The sequence below is a fragment of the Notolabrus celidotus genome, chromosome 10 (genome assembly GCF_009762535.1).
Source record: "Notolabrus celidotus isolate fNotCel1 chromosome 10, fNotCel1.pri, whole genome shotgun sequence".
Classification (NCBI taxonomy): Eukaryota; Metazoa; Chordata; class Actinopteri; order Labriformes; family Labridae; genus Notolabrus; species Notolabrus celidotus.
In genome coordinates, this window is record NC_048281.1 from 4,050,109 (window position 1) to 4,064,943 (window position 14,835).

The following is a 14,835-nucleotide window of genomic DNA, read 5'->3' on the forward strand; positions in this document are numbered from 1 at the left end:
CAGCTGAGAGAGATTCTGTTCAAGTTTTCAGATCAGTCAAAGGAAGAGGCGACAGCATCAGTATTTATTACACAGCTGTCTCAAGGCAGAGCAGGAGAACATAATTGATAGGTTAAGAATATCCACTCTCTTCAGGTTTTCACTCAAACATATTCTTATCTTTTACAGTTTCTATAGCAAAGGCTTGTTGATGATCTGTTACTTTTTCTCAGTCATACATAATTAATCTATGATATGTGCTTCTCTGAGGTTTTCAATGTAAATAAAATGACAGTTTTAATCTCAAATTTTCATCCATACTAAAAGTCTGTGACACTAATTAAAACACAGACAAACATTTATCACTATTGGGATATAGATGTACACTACCAGTCAAAAGTTTGGACACCTTCTCATTCAAGGGTTTGTATTTATTGTAATGATTGTAAACACTGTAGATTAATACTGAAGACATCAAAACTATGAAATAACATATATGGAATTATTGAATGAACCAAAAAGTGTTAAACAAAGCAGAATCTGTTTTATATTTTAGATTCTGTAAAGTAGCCCCCTTTTTCCTTCATGACAGCTTTGTACACTCTTGGTATTCTCTCAGTCTGCTTCATGAAGTGGTCTCCTGGAATGGTTTCTAATTAACATGAGCCTTGTCAAGAGTTCATTTGTAGAATGACTTGCCTTCTTAACCCTCCTGTTTTGTTGCGGGTCAAATTGACCCTTTGTAAAGTCTATTTTAAGCAATATATGTCTTCCAAACCAGCTAAATGCAGCATAAAAATCTGGGCAGCATGTGGCAGAAGAGGTGTCGTGTTAATTTATTAACATCACTTCATAAAAAAAATAAATAATTCAAAATGTAAAATAAAATAAACAAAAATCAATGCCATGTACAACTATTGTATTTATATTTAGGGCTTTCCAATGTACATAAAGAAAATTAACATTCATTTTAATGAAGAACGAGTGAGTTATCCTCATTGAACCATGATCTGTGAGAATGAAAGAACACCAATGGACTAAATCTTGATTTAAATGGTTAGTAATGGAGTTCAAAATTAGATTTTAAAAAATGTGTATTGGGATTTTTTGGGGTTCTGACATTTTTGGATAATTGAATATGCCCTGGGTCAAATTGACCCAGGAACATTATTGCTTTTCCAGAGAAACGAACATAACAGGAGGGTTAATGTGTTTGAGACCATCAGTTGTGTTGTTCAGAGGTAGGGTTAGCACACAATGGATAGCCCTATTTGACTACTGTTGTAACCCAGATTATGGTAAAACCAGATTATTTCATAGTTTTGATGTCTTCAGTATTAATCTACAATGTTGAACATAATTAAAATAAATAAAAACCATTGAATGAGAAGGTGAGTCCAAACTTTTGACTGGTAGTGTTTGTATGTCCACTCTCTGAAGAGAAACCTTTTTACACTCAGTTAAAAGAGAAACAACAACTTTGTCCACCAATCAAAACAGGATGAATATGTGATATTAAAATGTACATTTTCTTTTGTGTTTTCAAACATGTTCAGAGTTCACTCAGCAGATTTTGTGTTTCCATCTCCAACAGATCATAAGAATCAATGTGACTTTCTCTTAACACTCTAAATGTACCTCTCTGTCCGTCTTTATCAGAGCCAGTATCGCTTTGTATGTGAGGCCATCCTGAGAGTGTACGAGGAGGGCCTGGTCAAACCACTCAAGACCGCCATCTACCAGCCGAGAGAGAAGGTGGACGAGGAGCGAGGGGAGGAGAAGAAGGAGCAGCAGAAAACAGGAGAAGGAGCGGAGACGGCAGCGATGGAGGAAGGCGAGGCCGCCGTGGTGGAGCTGCTGGAGGGAGGTCTGGACGAAGAGGACGACGACGACGAGGAGGTGGAGGTGCTGGATGTGGGAGAAGTGACAGAAGAGGGGGAGGAGGAGGAGGAGGAGGAGGAGGAAGAAGAGGAGGAGGAGGAAGTTGAGGAGCAGAGCGTTGCAAGCGCCACCAGCGTGACCAGTGAGACCAGCGTGAACCCTGACCCTGACCCTGACCCTGCTAACCCGTGACAGGGTCACTGGAGGAGAGAACAAAGCACTGTTGCACTTTATGCTGATAAAAATGGAAAAAAAGACACAAACGAACAAAAGTGAAAACCATGGACAAGCTCCAACTGAAAAAAGAGATCCAGCTGTGTTGAATAGGTACCATTAGGGGTTATCGTATGTTCAGGTTCAAGAAAAAAAGTATTCAAAGAACGAAAAGATAAAAGGACGAGAGAACTTCACGTGGATGGGGAATTGCTGTAGTGCCATAAGTACGAAGGGGAAGGGCTGCCCCCCTTGATGGAAAGGTTTTCCCGTTTTTATTTCCCCCAAAGGGTCGCCCTTTCCCCCTTCTGAGCGAGTCTGCCAGACGGACCTGCCTTTTTTTAGTCCTTTTAGCTGATAAAGAGATATACCTTATCTTTTGTTCCTCAGAAAGAGTATTTATTGTGTTTTAGTTTGTGTCGAACCCTGTCCACTGAACAAAAAAGCTTGTATGTTTGTTTGTATGAATCTAGAGCTTCATGCTTTTCCTGATTAAATCTTAGCTAGTAAAGTAGTGCGATTCCTCTTCTTCTAATTACTTCTTAATTTCTTTTGCTTTATTGTGGAAAAAAAAACAGTGATTTAATTTATTGTACTTGGTTTGATCTTTCTCAGCTTTCTTGTCTCCGTTTCTGACAGCACAGACTGACAGACGGACAGCTGAAAGCACTTTGTGTCTCACCTCTTGTTCAATGCTGTGGCAAGTTATTCTTTCTCCTGCGCCGTGCTGTGTTTTTGAGCTTACAGACACGCGCGCTCTGAGGCGGCCGTCGTTTGGCGTGGTGAAGAACGTTACTGGTTTACAAAACTCGGGGCCTGAGTTTACCGGGCACCTCTCTTTAACTTCAGCACCACTCACTATGGATTTAAACCTCTCACTCTAAGACGTCATGGTAAAATTAACATTTCCTTAAAGTTTTACAGCACATTAGGTCAATACAAGAAGATGAAGTGGTGTCACAGTGAGAGGCCCCTGTAAACACACGGCCTCACTCACTTACAATCTAAGCTATTTCCAAGCCGTTGTGGCAGATCAAGCTAAGAATCAAAGCTGAGGTCAGTTTATGTCAGTCATCGAATTCCCACGCAGACAATTTGACTTTAAACGCCTCCAACAAACGACAGCAGTCAGTGGTCCCTGCTGAAGTGTCATTGAGCCAGGCACAGACAACAAAGCCCCGCTGTATCACACACGACGCTGTGACTGGAGCAGAGCAGTGTGTCACAACCTGACAAAACTAATATGAGTCATAGTATTTCAAATATACACACACCTGCATTTAATCAGCTCTCCAGTGTTTTGAAAGCTACCAGTAGGTAATTTGTTTTCCCTCATGATTTCCAAATATCTGCCTGTGGAATTGACAGTAAACTGATCTCAACCTGAGTGTGAATGATAGAAACATGCGTTTAAAAGCTCCCTCCGCTGACCTCATCGTCTAATCTACTTCAAAAAGGTCACGACATCAGGAGCAAACCAAGATGTCAGCTGACACATTTGTAGTTGTGCTGATCTCAGAAAGAGTATTGACCTGTTTGTTTGTTTTTCCCTCACATGAACTTTCTGTCAGTGGGGCTCAGAGGTCAGTTGGGCGGCGGCGATAGCGGCGGCGGCTTTAAAACAACCTTTGCTGTTTATTTTCTTTCTCAGTCTGTCTCATTATCTGCCAGAGAACAGTAGACAGTTCAAAGTGGCAGCTCAAACAGAACCTTCAACCAACACTCTTCCTTTTTTTATTGAATTTTCCAAATGGTACTTCAGTATACGGCACATGTTTGAAAAGCTTGTCGTTTTTTTGTTTCTTATTTTTTTCCCCTCAACACAAACAGGTTAAGCTGCCATTGTTTTTGACATATCGGTATGGAATGAAGTGTAGCCTCTTCATGAATTGAGATCTTTTTCTTCAGTACCTGCTGTCATTGGCTTCTTCCATAGACTCTGCTGGAGAAACCTACTGCTGTGAGTGTGTGAGAGTGTGTGTGTGTGTGTGAGAGTGTATTTAGATCTCAGTCTTTAGTTTTCTCTCCCTCCTCCATTTCTAACATGTAGTTTGTTAGCTGTCTGGTCTAAAGCCTGCTTGTCTGTTAACTGGAATGAAGGGTTGTGTCATAAAAACCACAACCTGATCTCAAGCTTATTCTGATAGAGCCCTCTTGGTGAGTTTACAAGTCTGTCCTGAGTACCAGGCTGAATCTTTGCCCGTAAAACATTTCATACAGTGCTCATACCTCCATATCAAACAGCTGACTCATACTTTTGCCACACGGAGAGGTGGGATCAAAAAGAGCCCTGAAACAGCTTCCCTTTTTCCCCCCTCTCTCTTTTTTTTTTTTTTTTTAGCTCTCCTATATCGCAGCCCTCTCCTGAAATCTGCCTAAATCCTTCTCTCAGGCAACATCAGTCACTTCAGCCTAACCCACGCAACATCCACAGTCCATTCTTCTCATTGTTCCTCCCCAGATGCCTCTCCTTTTTTGGATCATTATACATGGATCCCACTCTCTCTGCATGGCCTCAAGGCAAATGACACATCTGAGCAGGATACTTGGGAGTACGGTAGCACAGCTTGTTTTACACAGAAGGACACTGAGACCAGCCAGAGAATGACTGAAAAGTGAAAACTATTTTAAAATTAAATTACAGTGGAAAGAAATATTACAGACCCTGAAAATATGAGCATTAAAAAAGAGGATAAAACACAGTTCAGCTTCAGTGGCGTCTCCTCGTCACTTTGTGTATTCAGCAGCAGTTACAGTTGTGCTCATATGTTTGCATACCCTGGTGGAATTTGTGGCCATTTTTCAGAGAATATGAATGATAAGAGAAAAACTTTGTTTTCACTCATGGTGAGTGGTTGGGTGAAGCCATTTATTGTCAAACATCTGTGTTTACTCTTTTTAGATCATAATGACAACAGAAACTACCCAAGAAGTCATACATTCTGCCAGGGTATGTAAACTTATCAATCAATCTTTATTTGTATAGCCCCAAATCACAACAAACGTTATCTCAAGACGCTTTAACAAACAGAGCAGGTCTAGACCACTCTATGTCAAATTATGAACACAGACCCAACACCAAGACATGATAAGACTCAGTCTGACCCCACCTTAATCCACCATGAGCATTGCACCTCGCAGTATTTAGCTAGTTACAACAGAGAGGACAAACTTCCTTTAACAGGCAGAAACCTCGAGCAGAACCAGACTCATGTTAGACAGCCATCTGCTGAGACCGAGTTGGGTCTGGAAACTTATGAGCACAACTGTACCTCCAAGTGAAAAATTAATTACTGCTGAAGGCCTCCTGTTGAAGTGGCATCAGTAACAAGTTCACAAAACCTTGACAATTTCTAACAACAAAATAAAACATTGGCCCTTCAGTGAAGACGTTAATAATTGATATATCAGAGCTGCCAGGGTTTCCATCTGCACAACATGTCCAGCAGTGAGCTGTCTGTGTTCAAAGTGTTTGGTTGTTGACACATAATTGGTACTGTCCGTGCGTTTAGGGTACTGATCAAAGGTAGTTTGGAGGGGAGGGCTCGGGGTCAGTTGTATTTTTGTAAAGATGAAAACAGCTCTAGGCGGGTAGGGAAAGGACAGCACTTTGTAGAAGGCTTCGTGGCAGGTAGTGCTACTGAATAAAAAAAGAGTTGGAGACATTAAGCATTGTTAAATTCTTTTTTTTAATTTCGTCATTTTTATTTTTTGTTTTAAAAGTACGACCTGTAGGGAACATGAAAAAAGACAAGAACTCCTAACTACACAGTGCCACTTGTTAATTTTGTGTAAATAATACTAGACCATGTAAATACAATGTTGTATATGAAAAAAAATCTTTAAAATAAAAGGGAAAATCATGTGTGAGCAGAAAGATTTTGTTTTTATTTGATTTTTGATTTTTTTTTTTTCTCCTTTGGATGATTCAAATGTGACACAAATGGTGTGTATTTCAAGACTGCTATTTCAAACGTTTTGTTTTATTTGAACTGGTCTTTAACAGCGAGTGTATATACAATGAAACACAAAATAATGAGAAATGTTTTACCGTATTATACCCTTGGTTTAACTTCTACCTGTGTCATAAAAACCTTTGTCCTCAGTTGCTTGTTTCTTTCTGGTATCTTGGTTTTGCGGTGCTTTGGACATGTCTTTAAGCTTGATTGTGAACAATTAAAGCTTGTCTGTCAAAGCATGGAGACGTGGCTTCAGATCACCTTGCTTTCCCACACTGTAAAAGTGAGGTTGGGCAGTTAAAGAGTGAGCAGATGTAAAACATGGTGCTGAAGAGTTCGACCACTATCACTTTATTCTTATGTAAATGTATGGTGTTAATCCCACACTGGCTTGAATAATCCAACCCTTCAGATACAGTGTCAGATTATTTGACAGTAGGCTACTTTAGATCTCACTTTGTCCTTTTACAATGACACTATCAATCCAGAGGCACACATGGAGCTACTTCAGAGAGAGCTTAACTCTTTTAAGGATGTCCCATTTTCATTCATTTTCCTTTTTTTCAGAAAATAGGACTTCCTTAAAGACACAGAAGCAGTCAGAATCAGATCTATGTATTTATTGCTGGAAAAAAATGTGTTCCAGAGTGAAATGAACACAAACTCCCAAGATATCCATGTCAAAAAAAACATGTAGAAACATTAATATTTGTTGATAGTAGCAGGAATCTCATTACACTTAAACCCTTCCTCTGTACACATTGCTACAAACTACACTGCCTGCTTGATGGCATCTAAACTCAGTGAACGTCAGGTTAAATACTGTAGGTCTGTTTCTGCTTGGTCACATTTATTAAGCATTGTTCTCAAACTGACCAGAGGGGGGCGCTGTTGTCAAATGGGTGACAGAACTATTAATTTATTGTTTTACAGAATGGGAGTGAGGGAGTCTATCATTGTACACTGTGAGTTTTAACCCTCCTGTTACCCTCAAATTTACTAACATCTTTTATACTTGGGGTCAATTTGACCCCAGCAATTTAGACCTTCAGAAACTGATTGTTACCCAGGTTTATGTGTCAGGTACTTTATGTTTCTTTGTTGACTATCTAAATAGCCCTTTAAATAAAATATATTTCAAGCATAAACACAATTTAAACATTCAGAAGGACTTTATTTGTAAAACAGAACATCAAACTGCTGTGAGTTTGTCATGCTCTCTTCGGCCCTGCCTTGTTTCTATGTTATTAAAACGTATGACACAGGACTCATCACTGAATGTCTTTAGAGACATGGTGGCTGGAAATATTAGATCTCAATCTAAAGGTTGGCGGTTTGATCCCAGCTCCTGCAGTCACATGCAGAAGTGTCCTTGGTTATAGTGACCTCAATTTCATCCAAAACAACCAAAACAAATGTGTGTAAAATGTTGATATTTCTTATGTTATATACAGCTAAAACAGCCTGGGGTCAAATTGACCCCAAGGAACACCGATACGTAATTTGTTTTTACAGGAAATTGGAGTATATATCAACATTTTTATTTTACATTTTCCAAGTTGTCCCCATTAAATTAGAAAAGTCATTAAATATGAAGCAAAAAAAAAGGTGTTGAGTCACTAATTTAGAGACGTTAAACATTAAATGGGGTCCATTTGACCCCAAGGATAATAGGAGGGTTAAATGGCATTTAAACTATTCCGTAGACTTTTAGTTATTGTTAATTTACAGTGGATATCAAAAGTCTACACCCCCTTGTTAAAATGCCAGGTATTGCGATGTAAAAATTGAGACCAAGATACATCATGTCAGAACTTTTTCCACCTTTAATGTGACCTATAACATGAACAATTCAACTGCATTTAAAAAAAAAATCTTTTAGGGGGAAGAATAAAAAAAATAAATGAGTACACACCCTTTAACTAATACTTGTTTGAAGCACCTTTTGATTTTATTACAGCACTGTTTTTTTTTTTGTAGGAGTCTATTATCATGGCACATCTTGACGTGGTGATATTTGCCCATTCTTCTTTACAAAAAAGCTCCAAATCCATCAGATAGTGAGGACATCTCCTGTGCACAGCCCTCTTCAGACCACCCCACAGATATTCAGGCTATCTGGTGAAGCCATGCTGTTGTTGATTTGGATGTATGCTTTGGTTTGTTGTTGTGTTGAAAGGTGAAATTCCTCTTCATCTTCATCTTTCTAACGGAGGTCTGGAGGTTTTGTGTTAAACTGGCTGGTGTTTGTAACTGTTCATACTTCCCTCCACCTTGACTAAGGCTCTGGTTCCATCTGAAGAAAAACAGCCCCAAAGCATGATGCTGCCCCCACCATGCTTCTCTGTGGGTCTGGTGTTCTTTATGTGATGTGCAGTGTTGTTTTTATGACAAACATACCTTTTAGAATTATGGCCAAAAAGTTCACCCTTTGTTTCATCAGACCATAAAACATTTGATGCTTTTGGGAGACTTCATGTGTGTTTTTGAAACATGTTGTCAGGCTTGGATGTTTTTCTTCATAAGAAAAGGCTTCCGTCTTGTCACCCTACCCATAGCAGAAACATATGAAGAATAGGAGATATGCTGTCACATGAAGTACACAGCCAGTACTTGTCAGAAATCCCTGCAGCTCCTTTAATGTTGCTGTAGACCTCTTGGAAGCCTCCCTGACCAGTTTTCTTCCGGTCTTTTCATCAGTGTTGGAGGGATGTCCAGTTCTTGGTGATGTCACTGTTGTTCCATATTTTCTCCACTTGATGATGACGGTCTTCACTGTGGTCCATGGTAGATCTAATGCCTTGGAACATGTTTGTACCCTTCTCCTGACTGATACCTTTCAACAATGAGATCCCTCTGCTGCTTTGGAAGCTCTCTGTGGTAAGATGCTGTAAGATGAACTGAGGAAATGTGATGAAAATCCTCCTAGAACAGCTGATCTTTATTGATTATTAATCAAAGTCACTTTAAATTATGACAGGTGTATACTGACTACTATTTGTCATGAGTTTCAATGTGATTGGTTCATTCTGAACACAGCCACATCCCCAGGTATAAGAGGGTGTGTACACTTATGCAACCACATTATTTTAGTTTTAAATGTTTGATTCTTCACCCTAAAAGATTAAAAAAAAATTCAATTGAATTGTTCATGTTATAGGTGACATTATAGGTGGAAAAAGTTCTGACACTATGTATCTTGGTCTCATTTTTTTATGTCACAGAACCTGGCATTTTAACAGGGGACAGGGGTGTGTAGACTTTTGATACATCCACTGTATATTATTGAATTTACTGTAAGCACACCTACAACAGTCTTGTAGCTTTGCTTTCTCTGACGTGGTAATGAGTGAACATTAAATAGTTGGTTATAAACTTTAGAGGCATTTTAAACTCAGAGTGGGTTGGTTTGTTTGTGAGCAGCAGTTTAAGGCTCACAGTTTCTGTAAGGTCTGTACCTTTAAAAATGCTAATCAGGTTTTTGTTAGGGATTTATCGTGACGTCACTTCCGGAGTGAAGCTTTGCCTCCTAGTTTTTGTTGGGACCTGGACCTGGGAGAAGAATCACCCCGCAGAGGGACCGAGGAGGACTAACAGAAGAAACAAGCCTCCACCATGGAAATGTATGAGGCTGCTGTTTAGTCGTCAACAATGCAAGCGGACGTGCTTTCACCGTGAATCCACCCGTGGAGGTTTTCGTAAGTATCCCTATAGTTCTTCTTCCAGACCAGATCCACAAGTGGCCGCGGAGCAGCAAGTGTATGTCGGACTCGGCTTTTCAGGGCTGAAGGAGGCGTTTGTTTTGCTGTGCGGTACACACTTGAGTGGGCGGAGTCCTATCTTTGGAGTGCGTTTGATGCTCCTGCATTAAAAACAAGCGCACACCTGTTGCTTTTGCTTACGCCAGGTATCCCAGGCCTTATACTGAGGGAGATGTTAAGCTAAGGGTTGAATTGTTTCTTTCTTCGAGTAATACTGTATTTAGAGGATGTCTGGAGTTATTTACTCTGGTTTTTGCGGAACACATTTTATTTAGCATTTAATAAACGCCGAAATTTTATCAAATAGAAACATTAAAATAGCAAGCAGTCGAATAACGGTCATAAAACTTTAAATATTCATTCTCTTCGACATTGTACAATCTTATTTGACTTATTTTCTTCCACTAATAAAACATTTAACATAAAAAATATACTTTTGTTTCTCACGTTAAGCTGTTAGAGGTGATGTAGTAAACCGTTACATTAGTATTGAACTGTGCGATAAAAAACAAACAGTTCTATCAAATATTCCTCTCCCCGCGTGAACACCTCATAAATATGTCCATTAATCCACAGGGATTCACGTGTTTAACTTGTGAGCATGTTGTAGAAAGTTTAATGTGTCATTTAAAGTTAGCTTGTGTCACTTTAAACGTCGACTGTCAACGTCGGTGGTAGCCCAACAGGCTATTACTGTAAACACCCTGTTATTAAACCAGTAATGGTTTCTAGCTCTCTAAATCATTCCAAGGTATTTACTCCGACATCATTGTCACTTGGGAGTCTTCATGGTTAAATAGAGCATTAAAATGGCTCACAGAAGGCCAGTTTGCAGGTGCACTATCAGGGTTCCCACGCGTCCTGGAAAAACTGGAAAACCTGGAAAACAGTTGACCAGTTTTCCAGTACTGGAAAACACCTGGAAAATGGGAGAAAAAGTAAAATGTCCTGGAAAATCACAGATTGTCCTGGAAAATGATTCCAACATGACTGTGTGCGATCTAACAAGGTTAAAAAAACACATCCCCATTCAACATTTGTGGCCTTTTTTGTCATTCAGATCTATTTAGGTCAATTAATGCACTGATCCTCTGATTATTATTATTATTTATTTATTTCAGTAAGGCAGCTTCCAGAGGCCTTTGCAGGCTCTTTTGTTTTTTACTGAGCTAATTTATATTTTTTGAGAAAAGAGAAAGCTGAGATGAGAGTTGCCCATCATTGTTACTTGGTTGAACTAATAAAGTGAAGTGCTGTACATCTGCAGTTGCATTATTCTATAATCAATTTGTCATAACTTTTAAGCATGTAAGAGATGATTTCATGGATAGCCATAGACCGCATGTCTTCAATGTAGACTTCCACTGAGAGGAACTTATTAGACTATTTAGGAACTAAATTAGGAACTAAATTTCAACTGTCATACCAGCTTGATCGTCAATGAAAATGTCCTTGAAATGTCCTGGAAAATGATCTCTGGAAAAGAGTGGGAACCCTGACTATGGTATTCATGTACCAGCAGTGGTCAGCTCACATAGCTACTGTCTTTAACTAAACATAAAAGGAACTGCATCTTCAAAGACAGACACATGCTCATCATGTCATGTTCCTCTGGTCCTCCTGGTATTCATTCATGAGCTGTTTTTGTTCTCTCTCTTCCTGCATCCTCCTCTATCCCTCTTTCCTGAATCCAAACAAAGCAGATGGCTGTTCAACATTTTTTTATTCATTCCATTTATTTATAAAGGGACCCATGTACAATATTTAACATACATGTCACCATTTGATGCATTGTACCAGAGTTAGCTTAAAGCTAATTCACATCTGCAGTCCCTTAGCAGGTCACAATTAAAACAACACATTGATAAAACACACACACACACACACACACACACACACACACACACACACACACACACACACACACACAAACAATACTGTATTTCAAGTACTACTATTAAATCAGTGGTTTTAGTGTTGAGTGTCCTGTAGCAGATTTTTCAGCTTGGTTTTGAAGCTGCTGAGAGAATCACAGTTCTTATTAATGTCCTCTGGTAAGGTGTTCCACTGAGTTGTGGCTTTCACAGAAAAAGCTGACGACGAAAGTGTACATAACGTTGCAATTTCTAATTTCTAAAAGAAGATATCCTTGTGGATTTAATGGAGTCCACTGAGCAGAAGTTGATAAACTGACGCAGTGGAGGCGGGGCCAAACCGTTTAAAATCTTATACACCAGACACAAATTTGAAAACAATCAAAAGTTCTCGAGGCTCAAAGGATGACGTTTCCCCAGTATCCTGCAGTGGTGATATGGCATTGATTTTTTGCTCAGTATCTTTAAGGTTTGTTTAGACAGAGAGTGAAGTGGTTTAATGACCGTCTCCCCAGCCTGACCCCAGCATGTGATACAATATAACACATGGGAAAGGATCATAGCATGCATAAAAGTCTTGGCTGCATCCACTGAAAGACACTTTCTTATGTGTCTAAAGTTTGTCAAATTGTATTTGATGTTTTTCTTTTTTACATTTTCTTAACAAGTTTCTTCATATTAAGGTTTGAATCTAGAACTACACCAAGATAATTAAGCTCACTAACTTTGATCTTCTCAGCCTTAACATGAGTCTGGTCCTGCTGGAGGTTTCTGCTTGTTAAAGGAAGTTTGTCCTTGCCACTGTAACTTGCTGAATGCTGCAAAGTGCTCTGCTCATGGTGGATTAAGATGAGATCAGACTGAGTCTTATGCAGTATGATGGGTCTGGGTCTTATCCTGTCTTCATGTTGGGTCTTTGTAAATGATATAAACAAAGAGCACAGTCTAGACCTGCTCCTTTTGTGAAGTATCTTAAGATAACATTAGTTGTGAATTGATGCTATGATAAAGATTGATGGAGATTGATGAAAAATGTATTATGTTTTACACGTAGAGTCTGCTTTTCAATGTGTACAAATGTACCTACAAAGTGCTAACACCTATCTTCTTCTCCTTCTGTTCCAGGTGTGGTAGAGTAACATTCCCCCTCCCTCATCATGCTGAGCTTCCTGCGCAGGACGCTGGGGCGACGCTCTATCCGGAAACATGCAGAAAAGGCCCGGTTACGGGAGGCCCAGCGAGCTACAACACACATCCCTGCAGCCGGGGAAGCAAAGTCTGTCATCACATGCCGAGTTTCCTTGCTGGACGGGACAGACGTCAGTGTCGACCTGCCGGTAAGGAACATTTATAGAGTTTGAAGCTTTCAGGTACCGGTGTATTGTACACCATTGTTGATCTATGACTTCAGAGGTTTTTCAACACTCTACTAGTATTCCTTATTCGCTTAGCAGCAGGGTGTCAGAACATTTAGACAGAACACTTAAAGGGATAGTTCAGTTTTTTGAGGTGTGGTTGTATGAGGTACTTATCAGTGGTAACTGTAGGGATGGGCAATGACTTTTGAATATTCAAATATTCGTTCAGTTTGTAAAAATCAAAGAGTTACTTTGAATATTTTCTCATTTTAAAAGTATAATTTTTCATGGTATTTACCGGTGCCTGGTTGTAATAGAGTATTCCCTCCAGACGGTGTCTACAGAGTGTCTGAAAGCTGTTTGCTAACCTCATAAGCAAACAGAAGAAGAAGACATTTGCGACAGTCGCAGCAATTTTCTCCGTCACAGCCTGGTTCAAAAAACAGCTTGGCTCTACGTAGCTAATTTCTCTATCGGCACACACTGTAGGGGGGGTGAATTTATTTCTAACGCGACAGTTCAGAGGATATTAAGAGTAGAGTTTTTGCCCAAATAAGGACATGACTGACTTGTATCCTGGACGGGAACACATAGCTGTTAGTTAGGAGGCTCACACTCCGCCTCTTTACCTCACACTTTGACTGTTTGAGTTCAGCATTTCCAATATGGCTGCCGCCGCCGATTGGCTTTGGACCAGCGCTCAGGAACAGATGGGTGACGTCACGGATACTACGTCCATTATTTATCAAGTCTATGGTCGATTAAGACGCTGTCAGTGCCCGATAGTAGCAGCACCTCGCCCTGCTGGTTAACATGACAGCCACCAAAAGGGCAGGGGACAGGTCTCCATAAACAGAATATTTATGTTTTCTCTCTCTCTCTCTCTTTCTCTCTCTCTCTCTCTCTCTCTCTAAATAATAAATAATAATAAATAATTGTTGAATACATGCCAATGATTAGCGAATAATAATTTGGCTTGAAATGCCCATCCCTAAAATGAACATGCTTTCTGGCAGCAAAGTAAAGCGCTGATCATTTTCCAAATCAAGGGTAGCACAAGAAAAGTGCTTCAGTTGTAGTTTGTCAAAATGAGCTAAAATCCGTAGTAGAGCCGGCTCCATCAGCGGCTGATCGCCTAGCTTCCATTCCAACTCTACTGCTGCTTTCTCCACAAAGGGGGCAAGCTGACCGGCCTCTCCTGTGGCTAATACACTTCCCGTTGACAAGTACCTCGTACAACACCACCAAAGAAAACTGAACTGTCCCTTTAAGAACAATATTAATGCTCAAGTGGCTGTATGAGAAGTCTGAACACATACAATGTCCCATGAAAGTTGTGCCACAGTTAGGGATAAGTGACCATTAACGTGCCTGTGTCAGTGGAGCACTTCTTCTAAGCCTATAGTGAGTGCTGGTTTGTGTGTGCGTGTGCGTGTACGTGTGTGTGTGTGCGTGTGTGTGTGTGTGTTGTAGTTTTGCTGATCACCTGTAATTCCATGATCCTCTCTGGAGAACACACTCAATCATGTGACAGCATCACATGACAGGTTTGGCTGGTCACCAAGCAGACACACAGCAGGGCGTTGCTATCTCCACTCCTCCTTCTTTCTTCAGTCCTCCTCCTCTTATCTTTTCTCTGTTGTCCTCCTCTTTTTCACATTTGGTTAGTTGTGTGTGTTTTTAAACACCTTTCTTGGAAAAGCGTACTGCAGTTTTTAACTTGTGGAGCTCTTGCTTTCAAACTGAGGGCATGGATGTCTGTGTGTTTCCCCCACATGTGGCCTGTCTTTTGTACAGCTTGTGATTTTTC

At 40.0% G+C, this 14,835-nt stretch overlaps 2 protein-coding genes across 8 annotated transcripts in view; both read left to right on the top strand.

Annotated features, from left to right (window-relative positions):
* The window catches only part of ptpn4a (protein tyrosine phosphatase non-receptor type 4a), a 124,652-nt gene extending 118,474 nt beyond the window's left edge, over positions 1–6,178 (top strand). For all 6 annotated transcript variants that reach the window (XM_034694167.1, XM_034694169.1, XM_034694166.1 and 3 more), the window contains exon 27: positions 1,639–6,178. In XM_034694167.1, the coding sequence (XP_034550058.1) occupies positions 1,639–2,052 (414 nt within the window). In that variant the 3' untranslated portion in view covers positions 2,053–6,178. The remainder of the gene's footprint in view (positions 1–1,638) is intronic.
* Positions 6,179–9,545: 3,367 nt separating this feature from the next.
* The window catches only part of epb41l5 (erythrocyte membrane protein band 4.1 like 5), a 58,563-nt gene continuing 53,273 nt past the window's right edge, over positions 9,546–14,835 (top strand). For both annotated transcript variants that reach the window (XM_034693429.1, XM_034693430.1), the window contains exons 1-2: positions 9,546–9,730; positions 12,793–13,004. In XM_034693429.1, the coding sequence (XP_034549320.1) occupies positions 12,825–13,004 (180 nt within the window). In that variant the 5' untranslated portion in view covers positions 9,546–9,730; positions 12,793–12,824. The remainder of the gene's footprint in view (positions 9,731–12,792; positions 13,005–14,835) is intronic.